Source organism: Oenanthe melanoleuca, chromosome Z (genome assembly GCF_029582105.1).
Source record: "Oenanthe melanoleuca isolate GR-GAL-2019-014 chromosome Z, OMel1.0, whole genome shotgun sequence".
Lineage (NCBI taxonomy): Eukaryota > Metazoa > Chordata > Aves > Passeriformes > Muscicapidae > Oenanthe > Oenanthe melanoleuca.
This window is the reverse complement of record NC_079362.1, coordinates 66,769,321-66,786,475: the sequence shown is the minus strand read 5'-3', so window position 1 is coordinate 66,786,475 and position 17,155 is coordinate 66,769,321. Positions and strand designations below refer to the sequence as shown.

At 42.2% G+C, this 17,155-nt stretch overlaps 1 protein-coding gene across 1 annotated transcript in view; it reads right to left on the bottom strand.

The window, feature by feature from the left end:
- CCBE1 (collagen and calcium binding EGF domains 1) overlaps positions 1–13,067 on the bottom strand; it is a 94,382-nt gene extending 81,315 nt beyond the window's left edge. The window contains exons 1-2 of the mRNA XM_056513384.1: positions 12,830–13,067; positions 12,629–12,709 (exon numbers count right to left, since the gene is read on the bottom strand). Coding sequence (XP_056369359.1) covers positions 12,629–12,709; positions 12,830–12,930 — 182 coding nt within the window. The 5' untranslated portion in view covers positions 12,931–13,067. The remainder of the gene's footprint in view (positions 1–12,628; positions 12,710–12,829) is intronic.
- Positions 13,068–17,155: the final 4,088 nt, after the last annotated feature.

Here is a 17,155-nt window from a genome sequence, read left to right as displayed (position 1 = left end):
AGAAGGGCTGCAAAAAAAAAAATGTTCTCCCATAAACAGAGCTATGTTTCATAAAGGTATTACAGAATGTTTCAGGAAGTCTTTCAAATGGGGAATGTTTTTGTACAATACAGTAAAAGATGAAAAAGCATCTCCAAAAACAAACAACTTCATTTTGTCTCAGGGAAAAAGGAAAAACTTGAAATTATTTCAAATCTGCAGATTAGCCCTTTTAAAAATAAAATTTATTTCTAGTAGAAGCTAGAATCTACTTCCATATTTATCTAGAATCTGCTTTTCCCAATAAACCTTCCTCATCAACAGACTTTTTCCTGCATACAAATGGGCTTAGGAATTACAGTTTTTCTACCAAAAAAAAAAAAAAAAAAATCAGGATTAACATAGCTTTTCTTTCAGATATTGATGCCCAGCTGCAGAACACTAATTTGACACTTGACTTCCAAACCCAGATTTTAGGAGTCTCTGCTGATCTCTGCCATTATCATCGGGTAGTTTGGGGTGATTTAAGGGTTCATGGTCCAAGTCTTCCCCACAGCAGCCTGATAGGGAAATCAGGGATGTGGTTAGGATCAGCTCTAAAACTCGTGTTCTCAAGCATTTCCCACAAATATCAACCACATGCCTACATCACACAGACATTTCCAGCTCTCTGCTGCTTTGCAGCTCTTTTCCACATGCATCCCATTGAAGCAGGCAGGATATTAAATCTTTTGAAACACTTAATCTTCTCACAACTGAGACTGGATTTCAGTAATAAACACTTGCTGTAATTTTTCATCCTTTGGGCCATTATATTTCCAAGAAGCAAGGTCAAGATGGCATTTAATAAAAGGGTTGCTAGAATTGTTTGGTTCTTTCTTCCAAAAGAGAAACCTTACAGAGGCAAGCAACAAACGGAACAATATGGAATATAGCCAGGGTCTTCAGACCTAATACACAATTAAGAGGAATCTTAACACAGGAAATTTTCCCCTCTCATTCCATCCTGAATATATATTTGTCCTGTATTAAATCTTTGTCAAGTCCTTGAGGAAAATTTCTTGGAAGAGTTTTCTTTTCATTGGAACTACTTATAACTGTAATGGCTGTGAGGTCAATAAAAATGTTTGAAGTCTACTTTTACTGGTGTTTAAAAATATCCAGAAGTCTATGCTGCAAACAAGGATGTATAAATAAATATATGTGTATTTTTGCCATTGTTGTTCCTGACTACTTGTTTTCTACTGCTCTTTTCATTCTGCTGCAGTTATTTTCACTGGAGATGTTCCAGTGATGTACCATTAGCTTACTCCCACTGTGGAAATACTCTGGATACTTTTGAAATGTAAGAAAACATCTCAAAAATCTAATCTGTCTCTTGGTGGATATGGAAAAATATACTTTTAAAAATAAGCATTTTTTCTTCTTATCTCAAACAGTAGTATTTTTTTGAACTGGAATGGCAGCAAATCACCAAAGTAAACAGTCTAGCAAGTTATTTGGACATTTGATTTACAGCAATCTCCTTTGCTGTAATGGGAATGCTACATCTTCAGCATAAGCTTTCAGGTTCTCTTTCTTCCCTGTGAGGCATAAGTTAGGCTTTTCCCTCCATTTTATAGCTGGAGAATTATATAATACTGACATCCTATAGAAAAATTTAGTGGGTAACTGAAAGCAGAATTTGGCATGATACAGCTCCTTGAGGAGCAGAGAAATGAAGCTTAGGGCCTAGAACTGGGTTCCTGGCAAGCCCCTCCTAAGGTCAAACCCCATTGCCTCCCTGGATGTAAATCTGGGGGGGCACCATCCAGGACCCTTCCAGGAACGGTCAATAAAACCACAAATTCAAGGACGGGTCAGCACGAGGACAACAAACAGCACAAACAAGACTCTGGCCAAGACTCTCAGCTTGGAAAACCAGGCAGAGAATTCTCTTTGTTGGTAAGATGCATTCAATCTGCTTCAACATCTTTCTGCTGTCTTTTTTTTTTTTTTTTCATGGAATGCTAAGAATAATTATGAAGAATTCCTCAACTGACGCACTTTGGTGTAGGTCCAGGGAAGTCAGCAGAGCTATGGAAATGCAAACCTCTGCAAATCTTTTCATATGACCTCTTTAGTACCCATGCAGGCACCAAGAGCTGAGCTTCTAAGAAAAATCAAAAAGGGCCCAGCCTGCAGACATAAAGTGTTCTTAAGCTCCTGTGCCACACAGAGAAATTTCTGCAGGAAAAGGGCCCAATTTAAGATCAAACACAAGGAGAAGGTTTGATTGCACTTTGAAATTACCTCAAATCCAGAGGAGATTCAGGAATGCAGGTCTGTCTTTATAAAGCTTTGTGGATAAAGCTCTTTGCTGACCTTATATGACAACAAAATTTCCATTTCTCCTTAAGAAGTTTTAAAACAAAGAGGAAATATCTTATATAGTTTACTGTGAAGGGTAATTCTTTCCCTTTCTCCTCATTGACCATATACAGTGAAAAGTACTGGAGCCTGGACTCCTAAAGCAGAAAAGTCTGAAAACTTGGAAGTGTCAGATTGTCCCAATTCTCTCTGCCATGCCTAATTTACTGTGCATTGATGGAGGTTAGAAATGTGGGGAACTGAAGCATGACACTGAGCAGGGCAACACTCTTAGAAGCAGCAGGTTCAGTATCTCCTGGTTTGCTATTAGACAAGCTAGAAGGTGAGCAGGGTAAGGTAGAATAAAAATTAATCCCATGTTCTCTATTTCTAATTACATTCTCCTTTCCATTTTGTGTTTTTAAGTTTTAAGATGAGAAGAGCTTGAAATGAATATTTCTGCATGAAAACTCTAAAAAAAAACCCCACAAACCCCATTCAATTAAAAATAAACAAAACCCCACAAACCAAACAACAAACAAACAAAGAAACAAACAAACAAAAAAAAGAAGCAAAAAGTCCCAAACCAAGAACATAACAAAAAAGAAAACAAAACACCCCAATGACCTATTTGCTATAGGCTCCTCATCTCTCCAGGCCTCCAGGGAAGCCCAGTGGGGTAGACAAACACTTTCCTCAGGGAAAGCAAAACAAACAAACAAAAACCCTAATAAGCTTTTAAAATCCAAATGCATAGCAAAACCATCTTCATACAACTGCCTAAGTTAACACACTATTTTGCATACAAGCAGCTCATTAAGTAACACCCCAGGAAGTCAATGTCTGAGCCACCACAAGAGTCACAGTCTGAGGCACCACTTGCCCTTGGACTGTCCAGGCCACTGTGCAGACCTACAGCTGGGTTCACCACGCTGCAGAATTCCAAAGAATTCCCAGACTGCCAGCACTGTCTGTCTGCCACTGCTCCCTACTCCTGCCTCAGGAAGCTGTAGTTGAAAACACATATTCCCAGTAGGATCAAACATTTACCAAACAGTAGCTCTAGTCCTGGTCCCTCAAGTCTCTTTCTCACTCTCCACTTCTCAACTCCTAAGAATACCAAAGAACTACCAAAACCCTGTTTTCACCTGGCTTTCTTCCTCTTCCCACAAATGCTGTTTTAAAGATTAAATAATTTTCCTTTTGGCTATTTTTGTTTCAACTCTCCAAGGCAATAATGTCTAAACTAAGGGGTTTTGTCAGAATTCCAGAGAGCAGTGTTTAGGAAATGACACTGCTATTTTGGTGCAGCTATGATAATAAACTCTTTAGTGAAAATTGAGTATGATAATAACATCTTATTTAGTAGGCAAGATGTCCGGTTTACAACATATATTGAACGTGTTGAATGTGATCACAGGAATATTAACATTCCACAGAGAGACTGGGGCTCTGGGCAGGAAATTATTTACAAAGAAAAAATGCATCCAATAAAGTTATTTTCTCTCTCGTATACGAAAAGTTTTTAGCACATTTTCTTGGGTATGTTTTTACAAATTTTTAAATTTTCAGTATTCATCCATTTCCCATGAAATATTGTGATAATACTTAATGTATTTCTTCATCCATTTTGAAGACTGTACAGTATAACTTATTGGACTTGCACACTTTGTTTCAGGGAATTAGGTGGTCAACTTTTCTCCTTGAGGTTTGATAATGAGATTATGAAGCCAACATGAACACTGCTATTTTATACTGGAAGCTATGCCCCAATAATTTTTCCATAGAAAGAGAAATAATGTTCTCAATAGCCCAGATGAATACTGTCTTATATTTCTCCAAACTTATGCTCTACAACAGCTTGGCATTGACCTATAATACTCTAATTCATTTTTCCAAAACTTATCAATTTAAAAATCTTAGATATTGCCCCTCTTTCCCACTTAAAACACAGTGTCTGCACCACTTTATATCCCAGTCCATTTGAAAAGGATGGAAAAAAATTCTGTTTAATGTGTGTTTACTACTGAGTGGCTGCTAAAATTAATACAGTTAACACAAACACCGTGTATTTCACCTCATTTCAATTACAGCACAGATCGTCAATTAAAACAAATGTGGTTAGAACTTGAAACTAAGAAAGAAACTCAGAAGAAATTATTTACAATAGCTGGATGTACGCTAAATTCTTGATGGTCTTGTACTTTATTTTTTGAGCCAGGATCAGCAATGAAATCAACACAACACAATGGAAAACACTTTTTAAGGGAGAAGGATTTTCCAAACACTAAGCTCTGAGATTACTGTCTAAAACTGAAATTGTTTTCCTCCTCAACTGTTAAACAGAGCTATTCTTGAGGAGATGCAAACAAATTTCTTTCTTTTACTAGGCCAAGAAGAAATCAAGTCAGCACTGTATGGATTCTGCTTTCCATTGTTTCTTCTTACAATTGGACCCACATAGAAGAGCTGGCAAGTATGAGCTACAGAGTGACATTTGCTACTGTTAGTTTACAAAAGAAGCCCCTATTAGTTTGAAAACTGAAACTGAGTAAACAGAAAATGGACAACACAGACAAAAAACATTCTGAGAAGACTTTGGGAAAGCTTTATTTTACTGTAAATTGAAGTCAGCTTTGCTTGTCTGGGGTGGTGGGCACAATTAAAAAGAGGAAGCCTGGAGTGACCCATGTGGTCTGTATGACATGTAAGCAACAAAAGGTCTCCAGAGAAGAGAGACCCACGTCTCTGCCACTGACACATGACAGAGCCCTGTGCCATCCCCAACAGCTCCAGCTGGAGTGACATGGGTACTGAACACTCAGCAGTGACTCACACTTCCAGACAAAAGTCATCTCAGGACTCAGGGCACTGGGGTGGAGGCACAACCAAAATATTAAACTTCTTCAAAAATCTTCAAAAAAGATTTTGAGAATTCAGCACAATCTCAATGAAACCCAAAATCACACATGCCCCAAATGACCAGCACTGCACAAGAGTGAGTGCAATCTGAAATGAGATCTATTCCAGGTAGGTAAAACAGGTGTAATTGTTTGTACATCAACATCAGGCATCTCCCTCATACCTGCTTTGTGTGACCTTGTTGCCCACATACAATAATTTCCCTTGCACATGCAGTGACATAAAAACAGACCAGAACAGTAGAGGTCTCAAAAAACCTGTTGCTCGCATGTTCTCTGCACTGGGCAATGGCTTTCTCAGCAGAATACAGGCAATCCTATCTTACCTGGGATCTCCAGCAAGCCTGATTTACTTTTCCACAAGTAGTTTGAATATTTCATGCTCAACTACTTCCCAAAAACTCTTTGTTGTGACAAGGAGTGCAGGCAATCTGAGCAGAGCAAGGACTGAAAGGGAAATTTAAATATCTGCCTGTAAGTTGTCCCTCCTGTGCCTGCCCAGACACACACTTTACAGAGAGGGACAGAGAGGGAGAGAGATTTTCCAGACTGAGGAAGGAAGGAAGGGGAGAGGCTGTCAAGGGAAGATGCATCAATGCCTGTAGCTTAGCTCCAAGTCTAGTTGGGAGAGCAGGAATCCTCCCAGGGGTGCGTGCGTGCGGATTTTGTCTGATTTTGGCTGGTGTTTTGTTTTTATGGGTTCAACTTAAATAGCAGCCTGGAAGCATTTAAATTATACCTCTTTGGGGAGTGATTACCTCCTTTCTGTCACACACATATCTGTCACACAAACCACCACCAAGACAGAATTTTTGCCTTTTTATGGCTATATCAGTTCTTTTTTCTGCTTGCTCCATGCCTCTGGGCATTTTGTCCTTTCACTTCTCTGCTGCTCCATATCTTTATCCTTCCACTCCTGCCTTTTCTGTCTTGTCTGTTTTGTCTGCAATCAGTACAGCACAACTCAGCTCCATGGGTGTCTACCACAATGGGAGCAGTAATACAAGTATTAATAACATCCTGCTGTTAGCAGGAGAGACTACAATCACTTTTTAAAGGACAAAACAGCCTGACCTTAGGGAACATACACAATACTTAGGATAATTACAAACGTCATGTTCCCTTTGGGGGCCTATTTTTATTACCTATTTCGTATCAGCCATGGGAGGCCCTGGGGCTACTATTTTGTTTGTCTGGAGTCTCTGAGCTAGACAACATGGCCAGGAAAGTCAGTTCATATTTAACCCTATATTCTATAGATGAAAACCATAATGCAAAGCACCTGGGTTTCATTATCAATCAAACCACCAAGCAGGGCACTTATCATAAAGCTCTCGGCTTGCCAGTTCTAAAATTCTCCAAACTGCTTTGATGTGAACATCAAAAACTCCTGGACTACATGAACGACCACTTGCCTGACCTCATCCTTTAATTAGCACATGGTACCTGAGAGCACCACTCACAGCCGTTATGCAATGTTCTTTAAGACCATAAATTAAATTGTTTCATTTTGGAGTGAATTGGCTGTACAGAGGAGACACTGCACAGGAGACTCACAGGAGCTCCAGGTTTTGCTGCAGGAGTCTCTGCTGCAGCCAGTATCATCCACATCTGCTGAGATCTCAGGTGTCCCTAACATCACCAAAATCCAGGTTTCTTATTCTTAGCACCTGAGACAGAAAACTGACACACAAAGTCATAACCACCCAAATGTGGTATGGAAGCCTACAGACAACTCTGTGGCATTGGTGTTACCCTTAACTGGCAGATATTCAGAATGCATCTCAATAGTTCTGAGCAATCTGTTCCTCTGGCAATCACAGCAAAGAAAAATGAATGAAACTCAGGACTGAATACAGTCAGTACCATACAACTTGAAGGTGCTACTTCCAAAGCAATAGTGAGAAAAAAAAATCTGGGAAAGCTAAGAAGCATGTCTTGACACCATTGTAGCATAGACACCACTGTTTTGTAAAAAAACCTACTGTATAGAAAAAAATTTTTCATAGATATTAACTAAGTTTTGCCTGTGATGGCAATTCCCTGAAAGATTTTTAAATAAAATATATATATATATATGTGTGTATTCTGTATGTTTAATTTTCTGAAACCAATACAAAATTTGAAATCATATTCTCTCTTAATGTTCAGTAAAAATCTACTATGGAGTGCATTTCCCTTCAAGATAACTGGAGATTAGGCAGCAGTTTGCTCTAATCATGTTAGTTTCTTGTATAACTGTTGTATTATATCAGTTGGGGGGCTCTTTCAATGATATGGGATTGTCAGCAAAACTTCAGAGAGGAAATGCAATAACAACTATAAAAAAGAAATTTATGAAAAGTAAAGTCAGAAGATAAGATGACCGGAGATTATCCCTGCTTACTCCAGCTGAAAGCTACAAAACTATATACAGCAATTTTTTTCTCATGTTGGAAAGCTCTGCAACATGCTCACAGAGTATCTGGGAACCAGGAATTGCCTATGGTCCCCAAGGGCATATTAGTGAAAATGCAGCTCTTTGTGAAACAGCTACAGTCCAGCTTATTTGCAATTACTTTTATCTTTTAAGAATGTGCAAAATGACACAGTCTATAAAAATAGTAGTCTTCACCAGCAGTATCAGCACTGAAGAGGGTTAAAAGAAATGCTTTTTGAGGTATGTGATCTCTGCTTAGCATCAGAAAAAAATAGGGTATAAATATATATGCATTCTCTTTCACAATACATTTGAATTGTCTTTTTGTTATGAAATGCAGAACAATTTTTTACAGCATAATTTGAAACCTGAAGTGCTGGAAAGGCCTATGCAAAATACATGTAGCTGCTAACTATCAGATGAAGAAGCTGACAACCTACACTGAAACATGTTCATCCTATTTAAGAGACCTTGCTTGCAAAAAACAAACAAAAAAAAGTTACAGATTAAGTTCTAAGCCAAGACTTATGTCCCACAACATGGGGCTTGTTTGGAGATATATGTAAAGATTTGGCTCACCTTTACAAAGATTTCACCATCGTTAACTAGAATTGTTCTGCCCAGCACCCTTATTCTGAACTGTTTAATCCTTGCTGGTCCTGCAGAAGGAAGGACCAGGAGCAGTCTCCATCACTATATACACAAAATTTGGGGATAACATGTCCTTGCATGCTTCATTTTCAGCAAAAAAAGCAGAAGACTACTTACGGTCAGAGAAAGATAATTTTTCTTACCATGTCAATAATCTACTTGTTTTAAAAATAATCAGACTAACATTTAGTCTGATTTTAGATAAATTTAGACTAACAGTTTCATCTGAATAAAAGAAATAAATCCCATATCTTCCCTTAGCCCATGAAGGCAATGGCTAAAATATTCCTCCTGGCTGTGCAGATCCAGGTTCAAATTTTCATCTCCTGATTTGTGCTTCCTGGTTTCCTTAATTTAAAATTTTATAAAAAATTTCTGAGGAGGAGCAAGACTGCTTCTTTCATGTCAACTTAGAACAATATTTAACTGTCTAGTAGGCAAAGAGATGAGTACAATCAGGCAATAAAAATATTCTCTTTTCTCCACGTTTCATGCTTGAGTCTTCCTACAACTTCCAACAGCTTCCCACTAGCAAATGTTTCTCTAAAGTGTGTCTATAGAATAATTCTGAATAATTAATTCACTGCACTCTCTGAATTCTGAGTAAAATATTTAGCTCTTCCAATATATAACAGTTAATGTAGTAATCAAGTTTGCTGGTTTTTTTTTTAAAGGAGCAATTCCAATTAATGAATTGTGCCATGTTAGACATTGATCCTCCTGAATTTGGAAGTGACATAACCACTTCCAGTCTCTTATGGGAGTACAGCTCCACAGTCAAGATGAAGCAAGGGGATACCTGTCCCAGATGCTGCTTTTCCTTCTAGACCAGAGCAACAACATAGAGGAGCACTGTTTAAAATGGAAATGAAGCAAAGACTGTAATGAAATGGACTGATGCAAGGATGCACAAACTGAATTGTCACAGGCACTGCAGAAAAATGCAACATTTGTGTAGTTTTCCATGCCAACAAAGTGTTTAGAGATCTTTCTGAGAGTGAAACAGGTTAACATCACACCAAACTAACTAGAGAAGACAGTAACAAGAGACTGGAGCTTCATATTCTCATGCTGCCCAAATTTCCTAAAATTTGGTTAATTTTTACATACAACAGGAATTCAAAGTCTAACCAGGCCATAACTCTATCAACAAATCTGCAGAAATTCTTCTCCATACCTACCTGATGGGAACATTAGCACTGGGTACTTTGTGCAGTTACATACAAGAGTTTAAATGAGATTTCCACTGAAAAAATTTTGTATAACGCCCCTCTGGTTTTTGCATCTGTTCCTCTGTACACATGAAAACAAATACAGAGGACATGTTAAAAAAAAATACAAATCAAACTAAACCAAGGGCCAGACTGCACACATTTAAAAGAAAAAATGCATCTGATTGTGTACGTGGTTGCTATGACCACAGGGAAAAATGCCAATGTATTCTCAGTGCTTGGCCCCACTTCTGGCTTGGCCCCTCCACTTGGATCATCTTTAATCATGAGTAAATCTGGTTGAAAAAAATAAAATCAAGAAATACTTTTTGTGATGAAAAGATGCTATTTTTATTGAAGTGCTCTAAAAACATGCTGATTTTCATGACAGATTCCAGCAGGAGGACTAAAAGAACAAAATTACTTTCCATCAAGCACTTTGGTCAGGAATCTTAACATCTAACTTCATACATAACTCATTGCACAACAGATCATCAGTAGTGGTGCATGTAGCATTTTGCCTGATGCCTTATGATATAGTCTTATCTTATTTATTAGTATAAATTTGGTGTCAGTTTGTATAATTTCTACACAAATGGTACTTTGACCTAGAAAAGAAGTTAGGTGAGTCTGCTAACAGTAAATAGAAGCTGACATTAACTACCCTTTATCTACTTCTAAAAATGTATATAAATTACATAACTATTGTCATTGTGAAATACTGTGAAAAAGATGTTTAAGAAGATAAAAAATGAAGTGTTGTAATAATAAATTCTAGAACAGGAAAATTAACTTTATCTAAAACCTGGAGCAAGAGCTCCTAAAAGCCACAGCTGAGTTTCCACCAAGCTGAAGTTCTTTAAGTGTTAGTTGCCATTCCAGAGTTGAAAACTGAATCCTTAATGTCCTGAATGTTCTATGAAACAAAATCCGCCTTGAGGCACCACAGGATTAGTCAACACTAGCAAGTTTCCTGTCGTCTTGTTAACAGCCTCAACCTCAAAATATTAATGACTCTTACATTAAAATGTGTTCTGCCAAGGGTGGTCCCACGTGCCTGCTGAGAGCACACCTTGCTACCAGGAGCAGCTGGGGTGCTGCTCTGCCCTGGGGATCACCGCCTCGGGTGCGGGATGCTGCAGGTCCGTGCCAGAGCTCCGAGGGGCAGGACTGCCAGCACTGCAGCTCAGGTACCTGCTCAGGGCAGAGCTGCCCTGCTCAGCAGAGTTGCCTCCCTCTCAGAGCTGCTGCCCTCTTCTTGTGCATGGGCATCACAAAAAAGACCTTGCAGGGTGGGGAATGGAGCCCTAACCCAAGCCTAAAGGTTAAACCCTAAAAATATATGACTACATAGAAATGGAATTTTTTCTTTTTTAAAGCAAGGGAGACTTGGAAGTTGTGGATACAGAAAATGTAAAAATAACCAAGAGTTCAATGCAGCAATTTGGAAATTCTCATCCACACAAACTGTGCTGATTTGGGACAGTGAAATCACTTGGGATTGTGCAGAGGGAGAGCTGGGGAGGGAGGGGGGCTCTTCATAACCAGAGCCCACAGGTCAGAAATACCTCAGGAAGGATGAAAGCAAGCACAAGTTGGACTTGACAGCTGGACAGAGTCCTGCTTTCTTTGCACAGTGGTCCATAGCAGCTAGTGGACCCTGTGTAGTCCTCTGTCACACACAAAGCAGAATCATTTCCCTCTGGTGGATTTTGGGACATGCACAAAAGGGCAGGATGGTCACATGTGTGCTGCCTTATACAGCTCCCACTCTGGCTTCTTCATTCAGAAACTCCTCATTCAGAACAGCCTTGTCCACCCCAGTGCTCTGCCCCTAAACCAGAGAAACGCAGCAGGTTCAACCAAGTACCTGCAAAATTTTCCCTGCAAAACCTTCACACGGTCCCTCTCCAAAACGTGCTGCCACTGTGTGCTATAGAGCTTCTTGCAAGAGGGCTCTGCCTCACCTTCACAGGAGAGGAGAGAGAGAAGATAAGGGAGGCAGGGAAGGGTGATCTCCATTCCCTGCAGAGCCCTTCCCAGGCACTGGGGGGAAGCTAATGCTGCTGAGAACTGGGCAGTGGCAGGACACTGTCCCAGGTGGCTGTGGCTGCTGCAGAGCATGAGCAAGCCTGAGAGCATGGGAGAGGGACAGCGCTGCTGCACCGTGTGCCTGCAGCTCTCTGGAACTAACGCCAAACAGAAGAGATGGACAATCTCTGTAACACTTTCTACATGTGTCACCGTGGTTTTGGTACACAGAAGTGGCTCCCTGCCACGTGCAAACACACACAGGCAGAGCACAGTTTCCTCCACAAAGCAACCTCTCACAAGAAGCAGCTTTCATACATGAAACATCTCGTCTGTGGGGATGAGGCTAACCCGGGGGCATCAGGGAAGGGGTACGTGTGTACTCATACTTTGTGTACAGCTCTTGAGAAAAGCACATCCACTGTCAACTGCTCTGGATAGCTGTCATCATTAAAACAGATGATGTTTCTCAAACACACAGCTGAAAAATGAAAACTCATGATTAGATTAATCTGACTTAATTTGAGAGGCCTCTACCGAATTTCTCCCACAGAGCTGGTTGCTGAAGAACTTATTAATTCTACCTCACTTAAGATATCTTTTGCATAGCACAAATCCCGACGATCTCACTGATTATCCTGCAACTGATGCAGCTGTGGCTCCCATGCGTTCCCGGACACACTGGAGAGGAAGCCTTTCCCACCGTATCGAAAGCTGTCGGTGGCTTCGGTACGGAGTGAGAACCACACGCGCCCTCTCCAGCGATGTCTCAGAGGTGACGTTTGCGTCGAGTTACCGAAACCCTTCCCTGGGACAGCTGCAGGACTTGCCAGGGGAGATGCGGAACGCGGGAGGGATGTGACCAAGTTACCTGCTGCGCGGTCCGCGGGGTGGTGGAACGCTGGGGTGGGCTAGCACCGAGCCGGGGGGAGGCAAACAGCTGCCACAGCTGTGACACCCACACGCGTGTCCCCCGCTGCCTTCCCCGCGGGCAGCGAGTCCCCAGCCGCGGACACGCGTGAGACCCGCGCCCCCTCTGCCCCGTCCTCCGCGGCCGCGGCGCTCACCTGAAGCAGGTGGTGAGCTCTCCCGTGGGTTTCAGGCAAGGGTACCGGGTGGTGGCGATTTTGTTCTCGGAGCACACCTCCCTGCAAGGTGGGGAGTCGGTGTATTAAGAAAAAAAAAAAAAACAACCCGAAGGGTAAGAAAAAGAAGGTGGTGGATGGGGAGGAAACGCACAGGAGCAGCCTCGCTGTAGCAACACCCACCTGTCGCCGTCCTGCGGCTCCTCCCGGTAGGTCCAGGCGTGTCCCAGCGCCAGGAGCAGCAGCAGCCGGAGCGGGGCCAGGCTGCCGGCCGGCCGCCCCATCGGGCCGTCGCTCCCCTCCGCGCCGCGCCGGCTCTGCCCGCCCCGGCTGCGGCGGGGCTGCGCCGACCGCGCTCCTCCCGCCCGCCGGGGCCGCCCCCCGCCGCCGGCAGATGTGCCCGCGGGGAGGGGCCGCGCGCGCCCAGATGTGCCGGCAGATGCTGCCCCGCGGCGGGGCGGCGGCCAGAAGTGCGGTGGGAGTAAGGGGACATCGGCCCCGCCAAGCCGCGCTCCGCTCCCGGCCCCGCGGCTGCGGACGGCGCGGGGAGCAGGGGGAGGAGGGCGCCCGCCCCAGAGTGAGGGGCGCGGAAAGCGGTGGAAAGGTCCGGAGCGGCGGGGGTGATCAGCGGCTCTCGGTGCACCACCACTGATGCTTTCCAGATTCGGCTTTATCTCAAATCTCTTCCCCAAAGGAGCGTAGCAGTTCAAAGCATCTCTGCTGCGTCGGCTGTTTATCCTTGTGTACAGCTGCCATTTCCCCACCATTCATAAAGACGGAGATTAATGACAGCAGACTCTGATAAAGCAGCGCATCAGGTCTGGCCCGTTGTACCATATCCTGTGTTCACGATTAAACTGCTTGGGACCAGGGGAGAGAACCTGCAGAACGACCGTGCCTCTGCAGAGCGTTGGGCAGATGCTTTGGCTTTGATCACCACATAACTTCCTACAAGTACCAAAAGCTTATGGAGCACAATGTGGAAACGGAGGGGGGGGCTAATCAGCCTTTCCAGCACTTTCACCTGCAGTATAAAACCCCATTTTGCAGTCAGAAAAATCAGGGAAATGTGAGCAACAGATTGTACTCCTATATCATTACAGCTAGAAAAGTCAGGGTTATGCAAAGAACTCCAATTCCTCTGTTAAACCAGGACAGGAATGATAGAGAGATGTAAGATTTGAGCAACACACTTCTACTTTTTCCTGCCACAAGCAACATTTTAACAAGTAATTTCACCGTTCTGTGCCTCATTTTCTGTGCCCGTGTTTCTAAGAGGAAGTTCCTGATAAAAAAATAAATAAATAAACAAGATCCACATATATGAATCAGCTATGATTAAGATGTTAATCCCTTTGGTATGTTGTCCAGTACCCAGGAAAAAAGATAGATAAACTGGGAAATTGTGGGATTTTTCAGAAGTTTTTCCTGAATTGTACACCATCCACTGTCACCATGGTCTGTGAACTGCCAGCTTCAAGGTATTTCTCTCCACTGCACATTGTCTCTACTTCTGTGCTCAGTTAAGCAAAGGAGTGCTGCATAGCAGATTTTTTTCCCCCATTGTTTTGGCTTTTGCTCTCAAGAGAATGTTTTAGATGTTTATTCTGCCATAATTACTCCTTTTTCCTTTATAGAAGTAATAAGTAAGCAAAGACAGGACTTGTTGTCTTGAAGCCAGAGAAGGCTGTGGGTCTCTCTCACAGGGCTAAGCCCTCACCTCTCCCAGGTAGCCTCTCCTGATGTGAAGATAACAGGAACAAAGGCAGGACCTGGGTGCTTGGACCCCAGAGCTCAGGAGACACCTGTCCCCACATCGTGTTCCTGACCCTCCCGCTCCAAGCAGAGAGTATCCAGTGACAAGGTCTGTAATGAGGAGAGGTTTGCACTGCTGTAACCCCTGTGATGTCTGTATATAGATTACAAAGGATTTAATTTAACACATTCCAGAAGTGGTCACTGACCCTCCCAAAACGCTCCTTTTTTTTTAAATTGAATTGATTCCCAGAGCACAGAGCTGAAATCCTCTGGATGATTTTCAGCCCAGACCCAAGTGTCATGAATGCAGAAGGACTTTGATTTTAAAAGGCCTGTATATAGGCCTGAAATAACTATGCTTCCAAAAAGGTGAGGTTTTTTCCCCAGAATTTTGCCTCTCAGTGCAGATCTGATTCACTACCGGAGCTACCTCGCTTGTCTCCCTGCCTTTTCTTTAATCCTTGCCACCCACATAGCACTGTATCAACACACTGCTATCTCTTTAATTAAAAAATGTTATATTAACTTACATATGTATTCATTTAACCCATGCTAACAGACTTTCTAATTTAAAAATGATAACCTGCAGGTGAAGCTATTCTGGCGCTTAACTCTTTGCCAAAGCAATGTCCTAAATTTAATATTCAAAAGAATTTCAGTGTGATCAATAATTGACAGAAAAGAGAGGTTAAACAGCACCATTCTTTGCAGTTGGCAACTATACTGCAGATGAATACATTAAAGCTGAAGGTTTGGTAATTTTGCTTCATCAGTTCCGTCTCAGCTTTAATAACCACGCAGCCAGGGTCATCCTGAGAACAAGACTTTCGTCCTGAAAAGTGTTGAAGGGTGGCGGTGGTTAAGGAAACATGGAAAAGTTCCTGTTGCCTCAGGGAAGGAATGGTTGGGGCTGTTTTCATATGTAGTAAATAAGCAGAATGGGATTTCTCGTGTGAGGGACGCTTTTCCTCGTGCGGGGTCATGTTAGTTTTGACTTGCCCAACTCAAGCACGTATGAAGTTGATTAAGCTGCACACTAAACTTTGGAACGCTCTCAAAGAAAAGAATGAGGAATTCAATGCAGTAAAGTGCTTATCAGAAGTTTTATTTACACTGTTTACATAGGAAGAAGATGCATTGTTTCCTGCAGTTCATTCATAATGATGTTGTTGAATTAATAATTCAAATTCAAGTTTCTTTTCTGGATATTGCTGGTAACTGGAATAGCCTAGAAGCAAACCTCGATCACTGCCTCCAAAGAGGCTTTTCTTAGTGGAAAGGCACAGCCTGTGAACATGAGGAGAAGGGTGTTTAGAGTGCCTTTGACTCCTTAGAAGTAGAGAGGTTGTTTGCATGCATGAAGATCTTGAGCAGTTATTAATCATCTACTACTCACTGATCTCCACCAGGACAGTTGCATTAGGTTCAGTACAAATGCATACAAGAGATTCAAAACCTTGATATTGACCCTAAAAATAGATTATTTTTACCCCCTTTCTATTCCCACCTTTAAAAGAGCTATGACCATGATGTTTGGGGAGGAAGTGTGGGGGTAGGGGGAGGACAGGGTTTTTTTGGTGGGTTGGTTGGGTTTTTTTAGATGTTTCATTGCAGTCTTCAGAAGTATGCACTGTGATTACTCTTGATCCGTTTACAAACTACATTTTCATTGGTGTATTTTCCATCTGCTTCAAACATAAAGCAAGTAACCACTTATTGTAAATAGTCTTAATCCCACTACAGCATTGTGTTTGCATCGAGTGCCAGGTCTCCAGCTGTCACTACTGACATGTTCAGGGACATCAGAGCAAGGCTGAAGGTGTAAACAGACAGAAAACAGAGATTTTCAACCACATCTTGGGTGGACACTTTGGTACTTTGGTCTCACGTTGCTCATTCATGGATTAGGCTCCCTTCCAGGTGAAAGCCCAAACTGAACCTGGAAGTCCAGATCCAGACTTCTACTTTCAAGGAATATTGCACAATCCAAGCTCAGCTGCTACGCACCCACCCAGGCTTGGGCAGCGTAGAGATTTCCCACGCCATTGGAACTCCAGGAGGCACCTAGAGCAGTGTTACATCTCAGAAAAAAAGCCAGAAGCAGATAACAGGGAAGGATTATATCTCTCTCTCCCTCTAGATGGAGGTGAAATTTCTTCCTAACATCTACATGATCAACAGAGTTACCCAGTCTGTAAAACGCTGTGTGAAGCAAAGAAATAACAGGCTGAGCAAAGGCTAGGAGTGAATGCAAAAGCTCTCAGAAATGATCCCCCAGAAGCAGGTCTGGGACAGGAGAGAGAAAGTGCAGAAAAAAAGAGAGAAGGAAGAAGTAGAGGAAAACCAGGGAAGAAAAAGGCTGAAGAAATGTCAGGGAACCATAAGGTCTGCCCAGGGTAAACAGGCATCACATCCTGAAAGACAATGGTAGAACACCCAGTAAAGCATCTGTCAGAACAGGGAAGAGGTAGAAAGATGTGAGGAAATAGTTACAGAGCCACAGCAGCTCCAAGTTATGTTTGGGTGGCAAAGAACAGAGGACAAGGTGAAGAAGGGCTAGAAACTCAAGAAAGGCTGTTATTCTTCTTACCTCTTTGTTCCAGCCTTCCTTTTTCCACTTGAAAAGGTGTAAAAGTGTGAAAGTTAGAATATTTTATTTATTTTGCCCAGTAAGTTCAAGGGGCTGTCATACTCTAGGCTACAGCCCAACATGTAAAAAACCCAACAAAACTTGCATTAAATAAAAATATT